At 47.8% G+C, this 20,742-nt stretch overlaps 1 protein-coding gene across 3 annotated transcripts in view; it reads right to left on the minus strand.

The window, feature by feature from the left end:
* Positions 1 to 379: 379 nt before the first annotated feature.
* The window catches only part of LOC138296799 (epoxide hydrolase 1-like), a 167,260-nt gene continuing 146,897 nt past the window's right edge, over positions 380 to 20,742 (minus strand). For all 3 annotated transcript variants that reach the window (XM_069236241.1, XM_069236242.1, XM_069236240.1), the window contains exon 9: positions 380 to 3,900. In XM_069236241.1, the coding sequence (XP_069092342.1) occupies positions 3,699 to 3,900 (202 nt within the window). In that variant the 3' untranslated portion in view covers positions 380 to 3,698. The remainder of the gene's footprint in view (positions 3,901 to 20,742) is intronic.

The raw sequence follows: 20,742 nt of genomic DNA on the forward strand, positions 1-20,742 counted from the left end.
AGCTTGCTGAAATATTATTTAAACCTACAAATGATACAGATAACAGTAAAGATAGTAAACTAAAAACCTACATTTATTCTAAACAGTATCAGCTGGTAGTACCATAGACATATTAGAAACACTGTTCATGGATGAAATAGAACAATGATAAAGAAGACACAATCATAAATGAAATATCTGCATCAAAGAACTGATCTCACATGAGTACAGACTGTTGGAATCAATATTTTAACTATTCACTTCAGATTTAGTGACCATTTTAATTCTAAATTATGTTTTTGGTATTATAAGAACTATTAGCATGGAATAAAATAGCAAAACAGCTTATGAAATACTTAATATAGTAGACAGGCAAAGGGTACTTCATGAATATGTTTTTATGAATTTATTGAATTAATGACAAGAATTTGCATACTAACTCATTGTACATGGGGGATTCACTTACTCTTAACAATATACATGGAAAACAGACATTAAACGCTGCATAACCTTTTGAAATTCCAGGTTAGTCAGGACAATATTATAGGTTACCTGCCTTTTCATCAAGTCAAACATTAAGGAGGATGGCATGTTAAAAAGGGATACAACACCAATCAATAACTTCTGCAAACAGTATATAACCAGGAATTACATATTCATTATTTTCAGAGAGCAATACTTGCCTCGGATTATGGCCATTTCTGGTCCCTTCTCAAATACATAGACCCATATTTAAGAAAAATGCACTTTTCTTGCGGGTCATTGCGCCCCCCTAACGCACCATGTGTGCGCTGTATTTAACATACGCCGCACCATGGCACAGGCTAGGGACAATAGTCTTATAATTTTTTACGCTATTGTACTTTGCAGGATTAGCACCAAAAATGTTGGCGCTAATCCTGCAAAGTACATAGAAACCCATTAAAAATAATGGTGTGCCTCCTTTTAACACCTGCTCTGTGCAGGTGTTAAAATGGTGCTAAAAATGGCGCAGTGGAATCTCATAGATTCCAATGTGCCATTTTTGCAGGCCCACTAATGGGGGAATGCCCCCCTTGCATACACTATGCCTGGTGCAGGCATAATGTGGTGCAAAGGTTAACAAAGTGGTGCAATGCAAGCACTGGCGCTGCGTTTTTGCCACACTATCGCCATATTAACGTAAAAATAATGACACTAATGTGGCGATAGTGGGCGCTAGGCCCTTCATAAATTTGGGCCCTAATTTTGCAAATTAGAATTTTTTTTAGGAAATGCATAAATGTGTACCTTTCCATACACGAATACTGTGCTTCTAACTTCCCATCTCAATTTTTATCAAGTAAAAGTATTTCACCCGAAGACATTCTAGCATATCTTCATAGGTATATATAGTTGCAAAATGTTTGTTAAAGTTTGGGCTACTGCTTCCAATTTTTTTTTCTTGATTATATAATTATATGTTTAATGTCAACGTTTTTCCCTAACATGATCACTGATCAATAATCCAAATAAATACATCTATTTATGGGAGCAATCAGTGAATGCCATGACTAAAAATTATTCATGGCCGGCTAGAATGGCTTGAAGTGTAAATTGAAGTAAATATTATTTACCAATACTGAATAGAATTTAACAAATGATATTGACTAACCTACTAACTTTTATCAAAAGGTCGATCAATTGCTTTGACGCTTTATGAATTACCATTCCCATATACCAAGTTATTTTATGGATGCTTGAACAAGATTTGTTCACAAAAGATAATCTATCACATTCCCATCTGAAACACCTAATTTTGCTTCAGCTATTTAGAGCAATATAATTGTAATAATATAACATTTAGCATTTTTTATTGCACAAAAAATACTAGTATCTAGTAAAAATACTATAAGTTACACCTTTTATATGTAAATATGTAGCTGATGATGAAACAATACCCCAAGTTTATTCTTTTCTGTCTACCTTATTCACAGTCTTGGAAAGGCTCACTTAGGAACGATAAGCTTATTGGCTGGTAAAGTTTTATGCATGATGGAAAGCTCATTGGATATGTTTTCATCATATACAAAATTAGTGAGCTAAAGAGTAAATCATTTGGCTCCAGTAAAATACAGAAACACCACACAGTGGTTTCTGGACACAAGTTCAAATCCTAGAAGGACTGACTTTAATGCAGTCTTTTTGCCCTCACAATTCTGAGATGCTGTCTGATCTTGCCTGCCTGCACATAGTTCCCTTTCTGTAGGCAGAACACCAAATTGTTTATTCTTTAATCATGTATGAATAATATAAAGCATCAGAAGTATTGATTTCAATACATTAACATCCAAGAAGAGTAATCACAACTATACACAACTACATTAATTTTAGAACATTATTAGATAACTGTCAACAAACCCTATTTTTAAACATTTTTCTCTTTCAAAATATAATCATACAATTATTTTGCTGTGAAACAATTAAATACATTTTGTATAAAAAGATTAAACATTAAATTAGAAAGGCATTTTTATACAGATAAAGTAAATTTACCCTATCACATTTTCAGTTACATTACTTTATGTAATCATTTAGTAAGAAAAGATACAAAGCTCGGTCATAATTTCTAGAATTTGAATTACAAAAACATACGCCCCAGTGATAACCTACAACAGACGTCTTAAGAGAACCTGCAATCTCTGTTACATACATAACGTTGTACTGGGGCAGCATGGAGCAGCATAGAACAGAGAGTTCAGTGATGTTAATTTTGAAGTGTACATCATACCAAATATTTGAACTAAGGGCCTATTATGACTTTGGGGGTCCTATGCTATCTCCTATAGGTGACCTCAGGCATGGGTCAGTGGTAAACATCCTTGCTGTATTGAACTTACCCTTTCTTGGTGCGGGGAGGCATCTTCCCCAGTCGTATTACAATGTTCCTGGCGGGCTGACCGGTGGGAACATTGTATTACGATGTTCCCGCGGGTCAGGTCGGCGGGAACAGTGCCTTAAGGGAGCCGAGGTAAATACCATAACACAACAGCACCCTCGGAATGCGCACTGAGACAGTGCGCATTCCGAGGGTGCTGGGCGGGGGTGCCTCTGCACTGTATTTCCGCTAGCCTTTTCATGTCATGGTCCCCCCATAGAAAGGTTGGTGGAAACTGGGCTTGTGATAAGTGCAGCGGTGCTGAACTCCAAGCCGCCTTGGCTGACCACAACTCCGACCGCCGTTAGCCTGTTGGGAACCATGTTCCTGGAGGGGACAGTGGTCTTCAGGCAGTCACACCTGCCTGGGTTGTAACGTGGCGGTCGGACTGCCTGGAGTGAGGTGGTCCAAACGTCACCGCGAGGCTGGCGGTCTCATGACCGCCAGCCCCATTATCAGGCCCTATGTCTGCTTTGAGTCAAAGGAAGCTGTATGTTCATTGAGTGGTGAAAGATTCTGATAACTGGCACCAGTAGGACAGTGCAAGGGGAGGCACAGGTGACTGACACCAATCTTTGAACTCCTACCCAAATTCAGATATACCATGGTGATTGCAGTGCATCACAGTAACCACAGACCATGGACTTATAGTAATATAATGATTACTGTCAAAGAATTCTGAAAATAGGAACAACTGGTTTTTGAAATCATTGGGCAAATATTTTGCTTTTACACTGCCACAGTATGATTGCAAGTGTATTTTTAAATCTATGAACACAGCTCTGTGATTATGGCTTTCATGTTCCAACTTCATGAGCACTGCTCACATTTTCTCCACTTTAGTGATGAAGTGCCGTATGTCGTGGGCAAGGAGCTCCGGTTCTTCAAAAGCAGCAAAGTGTCCTCCACAGGGCATGTGAGAGTAGGTGACAATGTTCTTGTATCTCTCCTTTGCCCAGAGTAGAGGGGTGTGCACAAGCTCATTGGGAAATGCAGCCAGTCCTGTAGGGACATAGATACCAACCCTGGAAAAAAGTATATACACAGGAACTTGAATAATCATTTCACTCATGAAGTCAACACTTTATATACTAAAAACTTTTACACAGTAACAAACATTAGAATGAATAAAATTGGATCATCTCTGAAGTGACTGAGCATATCATCATGGTAGCCACCAATGTCATCCTCAGCTGTCCACTTCTCTGTGCTAACGTTTGAGCCATTTTCCACATACCTACAAACCAGTCTGAAGAGTGGCCAAACAATCCCTCTTAGCCAACAAGGAAGATACCTCTGACCTACCCTTCACAAACATAATAGATTCCCTTCGCTTCCTGGACAAGTTCCACTTTTTGTGAGGAATGCTACACCCAATAACAGGCTATCTTTGACAACATCCCTAGCTCCCTGCGAGCAGAAGGCATCATGATGTACACAATGGAACAAGTGATTGTCACCCAAAGCAAATACTGACTTTAAGTGCTACAACCTCACATTGACGAGGACGTCACAATTGCACGGATCCACACGCGACTCCATCTGACATCATCGGAGCCATAAAAAGTATTTGCCGGCGTGCTGACATCAGTTCCCTTTTTCCCGCGCCTTTCGATGCTAACGTTTTTTTTTCCTTCCTCTTGGCAGTTACTGTTTCGAGGGAATTCTTGTAGAGCCCTACAATGTCTCCACTGTAAAAAATCAGGATTTAAGCCTTGTAGTGACTGCGGGGGGTCACATGTCGGTGACGGATCAGCACAAAAATTGCCTGTGGTGCCTGAGCTTGGATAACGACGTGGAGCGGTATGTTTCCTCCCAGCGGATGAACCCAAAGGCCGTGAAAGAGAGAGAGAGAGAGGCTAAGCTTTTCTTGGCAAAAGCTAAGAAGGAGCATAGAGGTGGCTGAAGATCAAAGACAAGGGACACATAGATCCTCGAGGTTGCATAAAAGGCGACGCCGACAGCATGAATCTTGAAGTCATCCAGAGATCGGTCTCAGTCTCCTCCAAGACGGCGCCACACTGCATGGGTGATCAGCCCTACAGTGTCTCCTCAGCCTCAGAGTCCACAGGCTTCTCCGGCGCCAACTTTAATTGAGATCTGCGAGTCCCCGACCAGCCCAATAGCTCATTTTTCTCCTGCATCCACTAATGATCAGGAGTTGGGTGTACAAGCATCAGAGCCAGTCCAGCCACCTCAGGAGGAGCAAGGGTTTCCTGCCTTCCCTGCTATGGGAGCAGATCCGTCAGCGTTCCTCAATGCTATGTTTAGCAATTTAACAGAGCTATGGCTCCCTCTGCTGCACCTGCTGGTCCCATGGGCCCATTGGCATTCACACTGGGGTGACCGGCGCCATACAAGCAGGCCCCGTTTGTACCCTTTCTTCAATGTGAAGGTACTGTTTGGGTGCTGATGATGTCGCCACCTCTACCCCGATTGATGGTGCCAGCAGCGCTGACGTAGTCGATAACGGCGCCGGATGAATCCTGATCGGCGAGCAGTGTGGATTCGCCTCCCTTTCCTCCACCAGAGCGACCTTCTGCTTTAAAACCGACGTCGTCTACGTCAGTTAACTCTCTGTTGATGCCAAGTTTGGAGTTCAGGCTGAGATCGAGAAGGAGGGCCTTGAGACTCTTCAAGGAGCAAGAGTATCAACAACAATTATTGGAGGAAGGGGAAATTCCAGAGCCTGTAGGTGAATTTCAGGGCCTAGACTTTGCTAGTGGTTTGGATACAACCTGAGTGGGAATTTTCATCCCCTGGAGGTGAACTCACAGCAGAGGTAGTTTCTTACCATGGTGTGATAAGAAAGGCTGCTGAATTTTTGGACTTACCACTACTGGCATCGGAGACAAAAACAAACATTTTAACTGAGGTGTTGCATCCATCGGCTAGGTCTCCTGATCCTCTCCTGCCTTTCAATGATGCCCTCACTGAGCCCATTTTAAAAATTTGGAGGAAGCCTGTCAGAACACTGGCAGTTTCCAAGACTGTGGTAGGAGGTACAGAGTTGCTCCAGGAGATCCTCAGTTCCTATCACAGCATCCACCGCCTGAGAGCTTGGTGGTGCAAGCCTCTTGTTATGCGCAGTCGGCTCCTGGTTCGTTCCCTACGACTCTATCTGATAGGGAGTCTAAACGTATGGAGCAGACAGCTAAGAAGTGCTTCTCCTCAGGCAGTATGGCCTTAAAGTCCCTGAATGCTACATGTGTGTTGAGGAGGTACATCTATGCCCTAATGGACACGGCTAGAGCGGTTGTACCAAATTTGCCTCAGGATGTGCAGGGGCACTTTAATGAACTCCTGCAGGACAGTCAAGCGGCAGCAAAGCAGGTCATTCAATCTGGTTTGGACACTGCACACTCGGTTGCTAGGGCTATGGGCACTTCTGTAGCAACCAGGAGGCATGCGTGGCTCAGAGGTTCTGATTTCTCCTCTGATGTTCAGTCTATGCTGATGGACCTTCCTTTTGATGGCGACAAGCTGTTTGGGTCTAAAGTGGACTCAGCTTTGGAATGATTTAAAGAAAGCAGGACTACTGCAAAATCTTTGGGTCTCCAAACATCATCTTCTGCACCCTTTAGGTCTTTTCGGAGATTCAGAGGATTTGGCCGTGGGTCCTCATTTCGTGGAAGGCTACAATCCAACATCCAGCAGCCTACCAACCCTCTACAGGTCTTATAGGGGCCGTGGGAGGGTTAGAATGTGAGGAGCCACAGAGTAGCCTTCCGCTTCATCCTCTTCCTCTAGGGGAGCCCATCAAGGAAAGCAGCCCTAGTGTTCTCTCCATTTGCCACCATGTTTTACCCGTAGGGGGAAGGCTGTTACATTTTCTCCACAAGTGGGAGTTAATTACATCAGACTCTTGGGTGCTGAGTACAGTGGGAAAAGGTTATGCCCTTCCTTGTCAGGAGTTTCCCCCTCCCTTCCCTCCCCGTCATTCATTTTACACGGAAGAGCATCTCCTGTTGCTTCAGCAGGAGGTGCATGCCCTTTTGTTAAAAGATGCAGTGGAGTTGTTTCCAGAGCAGGAAAAGGGTCAGAGGTGTTATTCAAGATATTTCCTGATTCCCAAGAAGGATGGTCCATTGAGACCTTTCCTGGATCTGAGGATTTTGAATTGGTTCCTCAAACAAGAGAAGTTCAAAATGCTGACCCTAACACAGGTGCTTCTTGCATTGAACAAGGAAGACTGGATGGTGTCTATCGACTTACAGGATGCTTATTTTCATATCCCTATTCTGAAGTCGCACAGGAAGTAACTCCGGTTCGTGGTAGGGTCACAACACTACCAGTTTGCGGTCCTTCCTTTTGGTCTTACTTCCGCACCTCGAGACTTCACAGAGGTGATGGCAGTAGTGACAGCGGACCTCAGAAGGAAGGGAATATCTGTATTCCCTTACATGGACGATTGGCTGATCAAAGCCGGGTCCCCAGAGCTCGTGCTTCATCACTTGCAGGTAAAAACCCAGTTGTTGTTCAACCTGGGTTTTACGGTAAATGTGCCCAAATCTCACCTGGAGCCCTCTGAGCGCCTCCTGTTCATAAGGGCAGTAAAGGGCACAACATTGAATCAGGCCTACCCAAGGATTCAGGACATTCAGGTGTTGATTCCAATGTTTCAGAATGGAGTGGTTGTTCCAGTCTCAAGGTCCTACGTCTGCTCGGTCTGTTCTCTTCCTGCATTCTGTTGATTTCAACACAAAGGGTATCTTGAGGAGTCGATAACGATCTCCAGAGATGCTGCAGTGGATCTACCATGGTGGGCTGTGGACGGCATCCTTTCCCAAGGAAGGCTGTTTTGTCTACCACCTCCGGTGACCACAGTCATAACGGATGCTTCCACTCTAGGGTGAGGAGCTCATCTGGGGGACCTGGAGATCAAAGGCCATTGATCTCCAGTGGAACAGCTGTTTGACATCAATCTGTTAGAATTGCGGGTGATACGTCTGGCTCTCAAGGTCTTCCTCCCGTCCATTCACGGTCAGTCAGTTCAAGTCTTGATGGACAACACTACCACGATGTGGTACATCAACAATCAGGGAGGAGTAGGGTCGTACCTTCTCTGAAGAGAGGCTCTGCGGCTGTGGTCCTGGGTGCAGGACCATCAGATTTGCATAGGAGCAAACCATCTTGTTATGCGCAGTCGGCTCCTGGCTCGTTTCCTACGACTCTATCTGATAGGGAGTCTAAACGTATGGAGCAGACAGCTAAGAAGTGCTTCTCCTCAGGCAGTATGGCCTTAAAGTCCCTGAATGCTACATGTGTGTTGAGGAGGTACATCTATGCCCTAATGGACACGGCTAGAGCGGTTGTACCAAATTTGCCTCAGGATGTGCAGGGGCACTTTAATGAACTCCTGCAGGACAGTCAAGCGGCAGCAAAGCAGGTCATTCAATCTGGTTTGGACACTGCACACTCGGTTGCTAGGGCTATGGGCACTTCTGTAGCAACCAGGAGGCATGCGTGGCTCAGAGGTTCTGATTTCTCCTCTGATGTTCAGTCTATGCTGATGGACCTTCCTTTTGATGGCGACAAGCTGTTTGGGTCTAAAGTGGACTCAGCTTTGGAATGATTTAAAGAAAGCAGGACTACTGCAAAATCTTTGGGTCTCCAAACATCATCTTCTGCACCCTTTAGGTCTTTTCGGAGATTCAGAGGATTTGGCCGTGGGTCCTCATTTCGTGGAAGGCTACAATCCAACATCCAGAAGCCTACCAACCCTCTACAGGTCTTATAGGGCCCGTGGGAGGGTTAGAATGTGAGGAGCCACAGAGTAGCCTTCCGCTTCATCCTCTTCCTCTAGGGGAGCCCATCAAGGAAAGCAGCCCTAGTGTTCTCTCCATTTGCCACCATGTTTTACCCGTAGGGGGAAGGCTGTTACATTTTCTCCACAAGTGGGAGTTAATTACATCAGACTCTTGGGTGCTGAGTACAGTGGGAAAAGGTTATGCCCTTCCTTGTCAGGAGTTTCCCCCTCCCTTCCCTCCCCGTCATTCATTTTACACGGAAGAGCATCTCCTGTTGCTTCAGCAGGAGGTGCATGCCCTTTTGTTAAAAGATGCAGTGGAGTTGTTTCCAGAGCAGGAAAAGGGTCAGGGGTGTTATTCAAGATATTTCCTGATTCCCAAGAAGGATGGTCCATTGAGACCTTTCCTGGATCTGAGGATTTTGAATTGGTTCCTCAAACAAGAGAAGTTCAAAATGCTGACCCTAACACAGGTGCTTCTTGCATTGAACAAGGAAGACTGGATGGTGTCTATCGACTTACAGGATGCTTATTTTCATATCCCTATTCTGAAGTCGCACAGGAAGTAACTCCGGTTGGTGGTAGGGTCACAACACTACCAGTTTGCGGTCCTTCCTTTTGGTCTTACTTCCGCACCTCGAGTCTTCACAGAGGTGATGGCAGTAGTGGCAGCGGACCTCAGAAGGAAGGGAATATCTGTATTCCCTTACCTGGACGATTGGCTGATCAAAGCCGGGTCCCCAGAGCTCGTGCTTCATCACTTGCAGGTAACAACCCAGTTGTTGTTCAACCTGGGTTTTACGGTAAATGTGCCCAAATCTCACCTGGAGCCCTCTCAGTGCCTCCTGTTCATAAGGGCAGTAAAGGGCACAACATTGAATCAGGCCTACCCAAGGATTGAGGACATTCAGGTGTTGATTCCAATGTTTCAGAATGGAGTGGTTGTTCCAGTCTCAAGGTCCTATGTCTGCTCGGTCTGTTCTCTTCCTGCATTCTGTTGATTTCAACACAAAGGGTATCTTGAGGAGTCGATAACGATCTCCAGAGATGCTGCAGTGGATCTACCATGGTGGGCTGTGAACGGCATCCTTTCCCAAGGAAGGCTATTTTGTCTACCACCTTCGGTGACCACAGTCATAACGGATGCTTCCACTCTAGGGTGAGGAGCTCATCTGGGGGACCTGGAGATCAAAGGCCATTGATCTCCAGTGGAACAGCTGTTTGACATCAATCTGTTAGAATTGCGGGTGATACGTCTGGCTCTCAAGGCCTTCCTCCCGTCCATTCACGGTCAGTCAGTTCAAGTCTTGATGGACAACACTACCACGATGTGGTACATCAACAATCAGGGAGGAGTAGGGTCGTACCTTCTCTGAAGAGAGGCTCTGCGGCTGTGGTCCTGGGTGCAGGACCATCAGATTTGCATAGGAGCAAACCATCTGGCCAGAGTTCTCAATGTACGTGCGGACAGTCTTAGTCAGCACTTCTCGACCGATCACGAATGGCGTCTCCCTCCGGACGTGGTTCTTCACATCTTCCAGATGTGGGGAGTTCCTCAGAGAGACCTGTTTGCCACTCAACAGAACGCACACTGCCCATCGTTCTGCAGCCTCCAGTACACGGTGTAGGGGGTGTTGGGGGATGCATGTCAGCTGTCTTGATGCGACCAACTGCTTTACGTGTTTCCTCCCATACCCTTGATTCCTCGAGTTCTGAGGAAAATACGCCATGATTGGGCTCAAGTCATTTTGATAGCCCCGGATTGGCCAAGAAGGGTGTGGTACACAGACTTTCTTCAACTCTTCTTGCCTTCTGCTCCGTTTCCCTCACAGTGTAGACCTCCTCTCGCAGTCGCAGGGGCAGGTTCTGCACACCCACCTCCAGAGCCTGCACCTACATGCAGAAGTGGTGAATGTTATCTTATCGGCCAGGCGACACTCCACCAAAACTGTCTATGCCAGCAGATGGACAAAATTTGTTACTTGGTGTGGAGAAAGACAAATTGATCCCTTAAAGGCCCATTTATCTGATATTTTTCTTTTTGCCCTTTCCTTGGCACAGAAGGGTTGTGCAGTTGCGACAGTGAAAGGCAATTTGTCAGCGCTGTCAGCCTTTCTTTGCCTTCCTGATCAGCCTTCCTTATTTAAGTCCCCTATAGTTCTTAGGTTCCTTAAAGGCTTAACTAACAAGTTTCCTTCCACTCCGTTTGTAATGCCTCAGTGGGATTTGAATTTAGTTCTGACTTTTTTAACGGGCTCACCAACTAAGCCTATGCATTCTTGCCCGTTGAGACTTTTAGTTTTAAAAACAGTTTTCCTAACAGCTATCACATCAGCTAGATGTGTGGGTGAGCTTCAGGCTCTTAGTGTGAAACCTCCTTTTACAACCTTTCGTGCTGACAAGGTGGTGCTGAGAACCAGGGCGGCTTTCCTTCCTAAAGTAGTCACTCCCTTTCATCTGGGACAATCTATAACACTCTCGTCCTTTTACCCTCTTCCCCCATCCATCAAAGGAGGAGGAAAGACTGCCCCGCTTGGATCCAAGAAGGGCTCTGATTTTCTACATTGAGAGGACAAGAGACTTTAGAATTGATGATCAACTCTTCATTGGATATGTGGGCAAAATGAAGGGCAAAGCCATCCACAAGAGAACCCTTTCAAGGTGGGTCATTCTTTGCATAAAGATTTGTTATTCGCTAGCAAAGGAGGTTCCTCCTGAAGGTATTAGGACCCATTCCACCAGGGCTAAGTCTGCCACTTCGGCTTTAGCTAGAGATGTACCAGTTGTTGATATTTGTAAGGCAGCAACTTGGGCTTCCCTCCACACCTTAACAAAGCATTATTGCTTAGACTCAGAAGTTAGGAGGGATGACAATTTTGCCCAAACTGTTCTGCAGGACTTTTTGGTTTGACCAGTCAGGCACCTACCTCAGAGTGCGGGACTGCTTTGGGATTCTGTTCAGAAGGTGAGGAATCCACAGGTAGTTGTATCCATCAGAAGAACAAGTTACTTACCTTCGGTAACACTTTTTCTGATGGATACAAACTACCTGTGGATTCCTCACCTTATGAATTAATCCTTGCGCCTGCATCCGACGGAAAATTCTCTTCCTAGCTGTCCACGTCGACGAGGACGTCACAATTGCACAGCTCCACGCGACTCCGTCTGACATCACTGTGCCAATAATTTCCTTTTTTCCATACCTTCGACGCCAATGTTTTTTTCCTGGCTCGTTGGATAGTGTGTATCTTTGGTTGTTACAATGTCTCCTCCGAGAAAATCGGGTTTCAAGCCTTGTAGTGAGTGTGGCGGTAGGATGCCGGTCACGGATCCGCATGAGAACTGCCTTTGGTGCCTTAGCTCTGAGCACGATGTCGAGGGGTGCGGTTCGTGCCAGAGTATGAATCCTAAGGCACTTAAGGAAAGAGAGGCCAAGCTTTTCTTAGCGAAGGCTAAGAAGAAGGACCACAAGAGGGCTTCTTCTCACACCTCTTCCAGGAGGCACGATCGACACAGAGCCGATCGAGGTCGAGGTCTCCATCAACTCGAAGTCGAAGTAACTGGGAGGTGAGCCCTACTGTGACTCTGCAGCCCTAGAGCCCAGAAGTTTCTCTGACGCCGTCAGTATATGAGGTGGCTCCTCATGGCTCTCAGTTTTCTCCGGCACCGCAAGAGCCTGATGTGCAGCAGAAGGATCAAGAACAGCATTATCCTGCCTTCCCGGCTCCGGGAGCGGATCCGGCGGCATTTTTAAATGCCATGTATGCTGTTTTCCAGGCTATGGCCCCTGCTGGTGCACCGGCGGGTCTCACGGGCCATTAGCTTTTTCTTTGGGCTACCCGGCTCCATATCAGACGAAGCCGTTTATGCCGTTCTGCCCGGTTGAGGGTGCCGGGTCGACGTCGATGGTGTCTCCTCGAGGTATGGCGTCCCCATCTAGATCCGTGGCGCCGTTGTCATCTCCGCGTCAGCCGACGCTGATGCTCTCCCCTGGCCAGTCGGCTCCATTACCTGCATGCCAGCCGACTCCGAAGGAGGCGCCGTGGGAGTCCGTGTCGGCGCTGTGTCCGAGGGATGTTCGGATCCATGCATCTTCTGTGCCTGGTCGGGATTCGGCGTTGATGGAGTCGATGTCGATGCCGAGGTTAGAATCCCGCTTGAGATCTCGGTGAGAGGCTTTGCGTCTTCTTGAAGAAGAAGAATACCGGCAATTGGAAGAGGGGGAGCTTATGGAGCCTTCGGAGGAATTCCAAGGATTGGGGTCGACCAGTGGATTGGATACTTCCCCAGAATGGGACATTTCATCTCTGGGGAGTTTACGGAGGAGGCAGCGTCATTCCACTCGGTCATTAGAAAGAAGGCAGCGGACTATTTAGACCTGCCTTTATCTGCAGCAGAGGTAAATCAAATCTGCTGACGGAGGTGCTGCGTCCTTCTACATCCTCAGCTGATCCTTTGCTGCCCTTCAACGAGGCATTGTTGGAGCCTATTATGGACTTGTGGAGGAAGCCACTTTTGGCTCCAGCTGTTAATAGAGCGGTGGCAAGGAGACATAGGGGGGCACCCGAGGATCCTGGGTTCCTCTCACGTCATCCAACCCAGGAAAGTTTAGTGGTTCAAGCGTCTTACTCCCAAAGTCTGCTCCTGGTTCGTTCCCTGTGGCCCCGTTTGACAGGGAGTCCAAACGAATGGAGCAATCTTCAAAAAAGATCTTTTCATCTTGCAGCATGGCGCTTAAGGCTGTGAACGCTACCTGTGTGCTGGGCAGCTATGTCCATGCCCTTATGGATTCAGCCAATGCTATTATCGGGGATCTGCCACAGGAGGTGCAGAAGCCTTTTGGAACACTCTTTTCGGATGCGCAGGCTGCGGCACAAGAGATTATACAATCTGGCCTTGATACCACTGACTCGATTGCTAGGGCGATGGGGACATCTGTTTTTTTTGTTGTTGTTGTTTTAAAAAAAAAAAAATTATTGAGTTTCCATAACAGATCCGTGTATCACGATTTTATGATTAAATCAGCAGGATTTGGTTGATCTAGTAAAACATTTACATTCAAACAACTAAACAAAGTGTACACAAGTTAGGTCCGGTTATATCATCCAGTGTATTTGTCTGCTGTACCTGACTGATAGATCTTGTATTCTGGTGTTGAGTGGCCCCTCCTATAGTTACTTGAATACTCTATTCCCTGCTGGCCTCTGCTTATTGTAGTGGCCAGGAATGCCGTTCTGTTAGTTTATTAGTGGTGTGTGTTAGGAATGTGTTGTGTGTGTGTTCTGTGTGTTTGCCCTGCATTGTTGGCTAGTGTGGGTGTCAACGGGTGCAGGGGGTGGGGATAATTGTGTTCGCGTTGGTGTGTGTCGTGTCACGGACGGTTGCGTAATTGTATTATAAATGGACAGATACTATCTGGCTGTGTTTGTAATTGTTACATCCCCTTCTTCATGGTGGTTTCTCATCGTTTTTAGCCTCTAGTCTGGCTACTAGCATTTCCCAGGCTTCACATCCTGTGTGTTGTTGGCCATCCTGCGCTAGTTTCCTTAGTACCTGGTGTTCTGGGCGGGACCAGCGCAATGTGAGGGTATGCCAAGTTTTCAGATCGGGCGCGTTGGGTGCTTTCCAGTGCATGGCTATCAATCTTTTGTACATCACATAGGCTAGGTCTGCGAACTTATGTAGGTGTCTAGGTTTTTTTTACTCTTGTCCTCAGTCCTAGTAAGCAAGACTTGGGATCCACTGCCAGTGCGAGTCCCGTCAGTTCTGTAATTTCTTTTACCACTCCATGCCATTCCTTTTGTACCTGAGGGCACTCCCAGACCATGTGGTAGAAGTGTGCCAATGGGGCGTTACATCTAGGGCAAGCCAGGTCCGACCCAGGGAACATTAGTTTAATCCTGGCTGGTGACAAGTATGTTTGATGGCTGTAATTAAACTGTGTGTAGCGGAATCTAGGATTTCTCAACACCCCTCGAGTGTGGTATAGGACTTTCTACCAGTCTTCTTGGGGAATCGGGTCCGGTAGAACGGTGTTCCACCTGTCCCTAGCCCTCTCCAAATTAGGTTCAGAGGACTTACTCAGGAGTTTATATAGGTTCGACACTACTTTTAATTGGACATCATAATGCAGCATGTGATGTAGTGTGGGGGAGATCTAAGGCTCTTAATCTCCAGCCGCCCATGTTTTTTTGATTGAATGGCATATAGCGTGATAAGCTAAGAATTGTCCCGGGTTCACTGCTGTAAGGGCTTGTATAGATTCGAATGTCATTAGTTTACCATCTTCAAAGCAGTCTCCTACTACTTGTATGCCCGCTTCCGTCCACACCGTGAGTGGGTGCGACCCAGCCTCACCTCAGCCAGGGAGCCGTTCCAGAGGGATAAGCGGTGAGTAGGGGAGCGCCTTGCGTCCTTTTTGTACATACCTCCCCCAGCATGAGTGCGCCACTGCCATTAATGGATTATCAGACACGCTTTTGAGGTTTTTATTTGTTAGCCATGTACACAGAGGCGCCCCCTGCAGTCGGGCCGACAGCCACGCGGACTCCGCTGACGCGGGCCTGTGGAGCCAATTCAGTATCCACTGTAGCTGTGCGGCAGCATAATAGAGTTCGAAATTGGGAGCCCCCAGACCGCCAGCGCCAGTTGGGCGCTGCAGTGTGGAGAGTGCAACACGCGTCCTGCCCCCTCCCCATATAAGCTGCAGCAAGACTGCGTTCAGATTACGGAAAAAGCTCTTAGGGACATTGAGTGGCAGTGCCGCAAAGTAATATAACAGCCTGGCCAGTATCAGCATGTTCGCCACCGCCACCCTGCCCAGTGATAGCAGTAGTTTATTCCAGAAACGCAGCGACCCCTTCATTGAAGCCAAAGCTCTCCCCAGATTACCATCTCTGAGGTCCTCAGTTTTATGATATATGTATACCCCTAAATATTTGAATGTTTCGAAACACCATTTCAGGCGTCCTGCTGGGGCATTTTCTTGTCTTGACGGGGGCCATCTAGTTAGTGGGTACACGCACAATTTTTCCCAGTTTACCACCAGGCCCGATATTCCTCCATATTCGGTCAGTAGTGATATTACAGAGGGTATCACCTCACTTCCTTTCCGTACATATATTAAGGCGGCGTCTGCATATAATGATATAGCGTGATGTAGCCCATTTCTGATTATTCCCCATCTGTCTTTCATTGCGTGTATTCGTGTCGCTAATGGCTCCATTGCTATGGCGAACAGCAGGGGGGAAAGGAGGCATCCCTGCCTTGTGCCCCTAGTGATCAGGAAGCTATCGGATATAACCCCACCCGTTTTCACCCTAGCTTGTGGTTTGGTGTATAATGTCTGTACCCAGCGTATATAATTAGGGCCGATTCCCATTCGCTGCATAGTAGCGAGTAGAAAGTCCCACTCTAGTGTGTCAAATGCCTTCTCGATGTCTAGTGAGAGTACCATTTCGGCGTGTGCATTCGGAAGGGTGTCTCCCATTACGCTCAGCAACCTACGGATATTTTAAAAAGTATGACGTTTTGGGATGAATCCGTTTTGGTCATCATGTATCAGGGTGTGCATGATGGGGGCGATCCTGTTAGCCAATATTTTGCCTAGTATTTTACAATCTAAATTTAGGAGCGAGAGTGGTCTGTAAGATTTAACATCTGTGGGATCACGCCCCTGCTTAGGGAGGACCACTATCATTGCCTCTCTCTGTGTTGGGGGCAATATCTTGTTGGCCCATGCCTCCTCAAATACTTTCAACAGATGAGGCTTTAAGCGTGCTGAGTAAGTGAAGTAGTATTCTATCGGGAGTCCATCTGTGCCTGGCGCTTTGTTCCTAGGCATCTGCGCTAAAGCTAAGTCTAGTTCCCCCAGCGTCAGAGGAGCCTCCAGTATCTCCCTATCTGCCTGTGAGAGCTGCAACAGGGATGAGCCTGCCAGAAAGGACTCAAGTTGTTGGATCGTGCATGATGTGCGTTTGGTATATAGGTTTGTGTAGTATTCCCTAAACGTCACATTTATCTCGTCTTGTGTGGTGGCCATTGTGCCTGCGCCTGCCCGTATAGCCCCAATGGGGGACTTCTGCCAGTCCTCATGTAGGAGCCACGCCAACAGCCTGCCCGATCTGCCTCCCTCTATTTGTAGTCGCATTAAGTGGTATTTATGGTCATGTCGGCGGAGTCTGGTATCTGCCTTGTTATATTTTGTACGCGCTTCTTTTAGCGCTGTGTAAGGTGTTTCATTGCGTGCCACTGCAATTTCTACTGCTCTCAGTTCCTTTTCCAGTTTGCTGACCTCTGCATGTAGGGTGCGTCTCACTCCCCATGTGGTTGAGATGCAATGGCCTCTGATCACTGCCTTGTGTGCATCCCATTCTGCAGCTCTTGAGTTTGTGGTTTCGTCATTTATTTCCCAGTACTGTCTCAGTGTTGTGTTCAGTGCTTCTGTGAATGCCTGATCTTGAAGAGCTTCCACCTGTAATCTCCACGTGGGGATCACTTGGCGTTTCCTGCCCCAATTCAGTGTTATTCTAAGCGGTGAGTGATCCGATAATGTCTTAGCTAAGTATTCTGTCCTATTGACCAAAGCGCATATATCCTGGGTTCCCCATATTATGTCAATTCTAGTATGTACTTTGTGTGGTATTGAATAGAATGAGTATTCCCTCTGTTGTGGGTGCTTCATACGCCATACGTAATGGAGTCTCATGTCGCCAGCAGTGGACATCTGGCATTTCTATTTGCTGTCGCTTTCAAGTGAGTGTTTGACCTATCTAATATTGCGTTCGGTGTGCTATTGAAGTCACCGCCCTATATGGCCGGGGCTTCAGAGTTTGCCAGTAGTGCCGGAGTAAGTGTGCCCAAGAATACTGTTATCGCGCTATTGGGGGCGTATTTGCCAATTAATGATAATTGTCTGCCATCCAGTTGGCCTTCCACCACCACAAACCTGCCCCCTCGGTCTATTCTGTGCGAAGTTTGGACATATGGGACGCCTCCTGCTATCCATATCAATACTCCTCTAGCAAAAGCTGAGTATGATGTGCCTATGACCTGTCCTCCCCACTTCACGCGCATCTCCTGTAAATCAGGCTTCAGTAGGTGAGTCTCTTGTAAGATGGCGATGTGTGTGCCCTGGCGCCTGAGGCGTGCATATACCCGGGATCTTTTGCTCAGTGCCCCCAGGCCCCTCACATTCCATGTGACTATTTCATATTGATGTGTGGTGTGATTCGCATTTTGAGCCATGTAACATTGTGAGGTGTATCTGCATGTGGCACACTCCTGTTTACCAAACCCTTCCAGGCACCTCCCGGCCCTGCCGAATATTTGGTTAAGACTAACAGCCCCAGCAGTATTTTCTGTGTTTTGGATAGACCTATAGTGTACAAGTTAACTGTTTCACCCCCTCCTCCCACCCCAACTGATTCCCTAACCCAACTATGAACTTGTGCTAAACTACTCAACCCGTAGTTGTGTGAGAAAACCTGTATCCATGTGGATATCTGTGGTGGAGCTATTGTAACAACCAGATGTGGCTCTTTTACGTTGCTCACATCCTTCCGCCGACCTAGCCTGCAAATGCAATTGGGCGCTCCCGGAGTGCATGCCCTCCCCCCCATTCACATGTTCAGCGACATGAAACAGTACACTCAGTAAAGAGATGGAAGTTTGTACAAAAGATACTCGTTGTTATAGGTTACATCCTCCATCGTGTAACCACGCTCACGGATGTCCTGTGCCTTCCTTCAAGTTTTACGGTCAGTTCAATAGGAGAAGCGGCACAGCAGCATGCAGTCAAAGTGCATCCGCGGATCTGGGAGTGAGTTTCGGTCCGTTCAGCATGTCTGTTATTTTAGAGTCTGAGCTAGCCGAGTCGGATTCCAAGCTGTCCACAGGGATCGCCCGAAGTGCCTCGAAGGAGTTCTGTGTGAGCAGAGGAGTTTCTTTCAGAACTTTTGCCCTTTCCTCCGCTGCCTGTTTTTCAGTGGGTTGTCCCTTAGATCGTTTCCTGGAGCGCTTCCGCGAGGGGGAAATTAGCCATTACTCACCTTCATCCGTGCCCTCCTGGGATTGTGCAAGCCCCTTGGCATGAAGGCACATCCAGGCCTCCTCAGGGGAAGTGAACACATAGGTGCGATCATCTGATGTCACTCTTAATTTAGCAGGGAACAGTAGGGCATATTTGATATTGTGCTCGCGTAGCCGTTGTTTAATTTTAGCATAGGAATTACGTTGTCTCTGTACTTCTTGAGTGAAGTCTGGGTAAGCATTAACAACTGACTCCTAATATCTGAATGGGCCTTTGTAGCGGATCAGCGGTCTAGGTGGTTGGCCCGGGGCCGGCGGTCTCCCTGGGACTCTGTGTGCCCTTTCCACGGAGAAGAACTTCGATGGAGCCCCGTTCAGTACTTCTTTAATTAGCCATTGTTCTAGAAATATTTCTGTGCTTTGCTCCAGCAGTTTTTCGGGAAACCCTAGAAAACGTACGTTATTGCGGCGCGATCCGCTGTTAATATCGGGCAGGGAGCATCCCCGGCTCCTGAATATCACCGCTGCGCCCGGGTGGGCAGTCTCTGGGACGGCGCGGCGAACAGGCGCCCACGCCCGGGCAGAGTCGGATCCTTTTTGCCTGTCTTAGTTGGCAGGCCTTCGTTTCTTGTGCAGCGCGCGGCTCCCAGTTCCCTGCACGGGGTCCGCCGCAGTCCGAGCGCCGGGATGGCACGCCCATCAGCAGGAGCGCCGGAATCACAGCAGTCGCCTCCACTCGGCGCAGGTGGGGGTAGGGGGGAGAGAGCCCCAGCTGGGACCTGTCTCCCCCAGTTGGAAGCCCCCCCTCCGTGGCCGCACACTCACCGCGCATCAGTGTCCCACGGCCAGGGCTGCAGACCGTGCCTCGCGCCGCCCCAGCCACCGCGGCCTTCTTCTCTCCTCCGGCTTCCACAAGGCCGCCACCCGATCTCCGCGACCGTGTTGCCACTCACGGTGCCGGACAGCCCCTCCGCCGCACGCCGGCCACCTGAGCCTGGCCACTGCTCCTATAGGCGCCGGACGCCGCTCCAGGAGCGCCCTAAAGGATGTTTCCGGCGAGCCCGAGTCGGAGCTCACAGATTAGGCGTCCTTCTCGGCCGACATTTTGGCCGCGATGGGGACATCTGTTGCTACAAGGAGGCATGCGTGGCTGAGGTCCTCCAGATTCTCCTCTGACTTACAGACCACCTTACTTGACTTGCCTTTTGATGGTGAATGGCTGTTTGGAGAGAAAGCTGCCCTTGAACGTTTTAAGGAGAACCGAGCGACTGCAAAGTACTTAGGTTTACAAGTTATCTCTGGTGCTCCGTATAGGTCTTTTCGCAGATTCAGAGGGTTTGGTTGTGGGGCGGTTTTTCAGAGGCCCCAGTACTCGGCTCAACAGCCTGCCAACACGTCTTATCGACCCTTTAGAGGGTGTGGGAGGGCTAGAGCTAGAGGGGCAGTCCAGCAACACCCTTCTTCGTCATCCTCTTCCTCTGGTGGACAACAGCAGGGAAGGCAGCCCTAGTTTTTCCCACTTTATCGAACATGCCTCTCCTGTAGGGAGAAGGCTTCATCTTTTTCTCCGCAAGTGGGAGTTGATAACAGCAGATTCCTGGGTGTTGAATATTGTGGGAAAAGGATATGCTCTCCCCTTTCAGGAGTTCCCTCCTCCCTTCCCCCCCGTCCCTCGTTTTGCTCGGAGGACCGTCTTCGGTTGTTGCAACAGGAGGTTCTGACCATGTTATCAAAGGGTGCGATAGAGTTGGTTCCGGAGCAGGAAAGGGGTCAGGGTTGTCATTCAAGATATTTCCTAATCCCCAAGAAGGATGGTCGTCTGAGGCCGATCCTAGACCTGAGGATTTTGAATTGGTTCCTCAAGCAGGAGAAATTCAAAATGCTGACTCTGGCACAGGTACTTCTGGCGTTGAACAAGGGGGATTGGATGGTGTCTGTCGACTTGCAGGATGCGTACTTTCACATCCCTATATTCAAGTCGCACAGGAAGTATCTCCGGTTTGTGGTGGGGTTCCGTTTGGACTTACTTCAGAATCTCGAGTCTTCACAAAGGTAATGTCGGTGGTTGCAGCACATCTCAGGCGGAAAC

This window comes from Pleurodeles waltl, chromosome 5 (assembly GCF_031143425.1).
Source record: "Pleurodeles waltl isolate 20211129_DDA chromosome 5, aPleWal1.hap1.20221129, whole genome shotgun sequence".
Lineage (NCBI taxonomy): Eukaryota > Metazoa > Chordata > Amphibia > Caudata > Salamandridae > Pleurodeles > Pleurodeles waltl.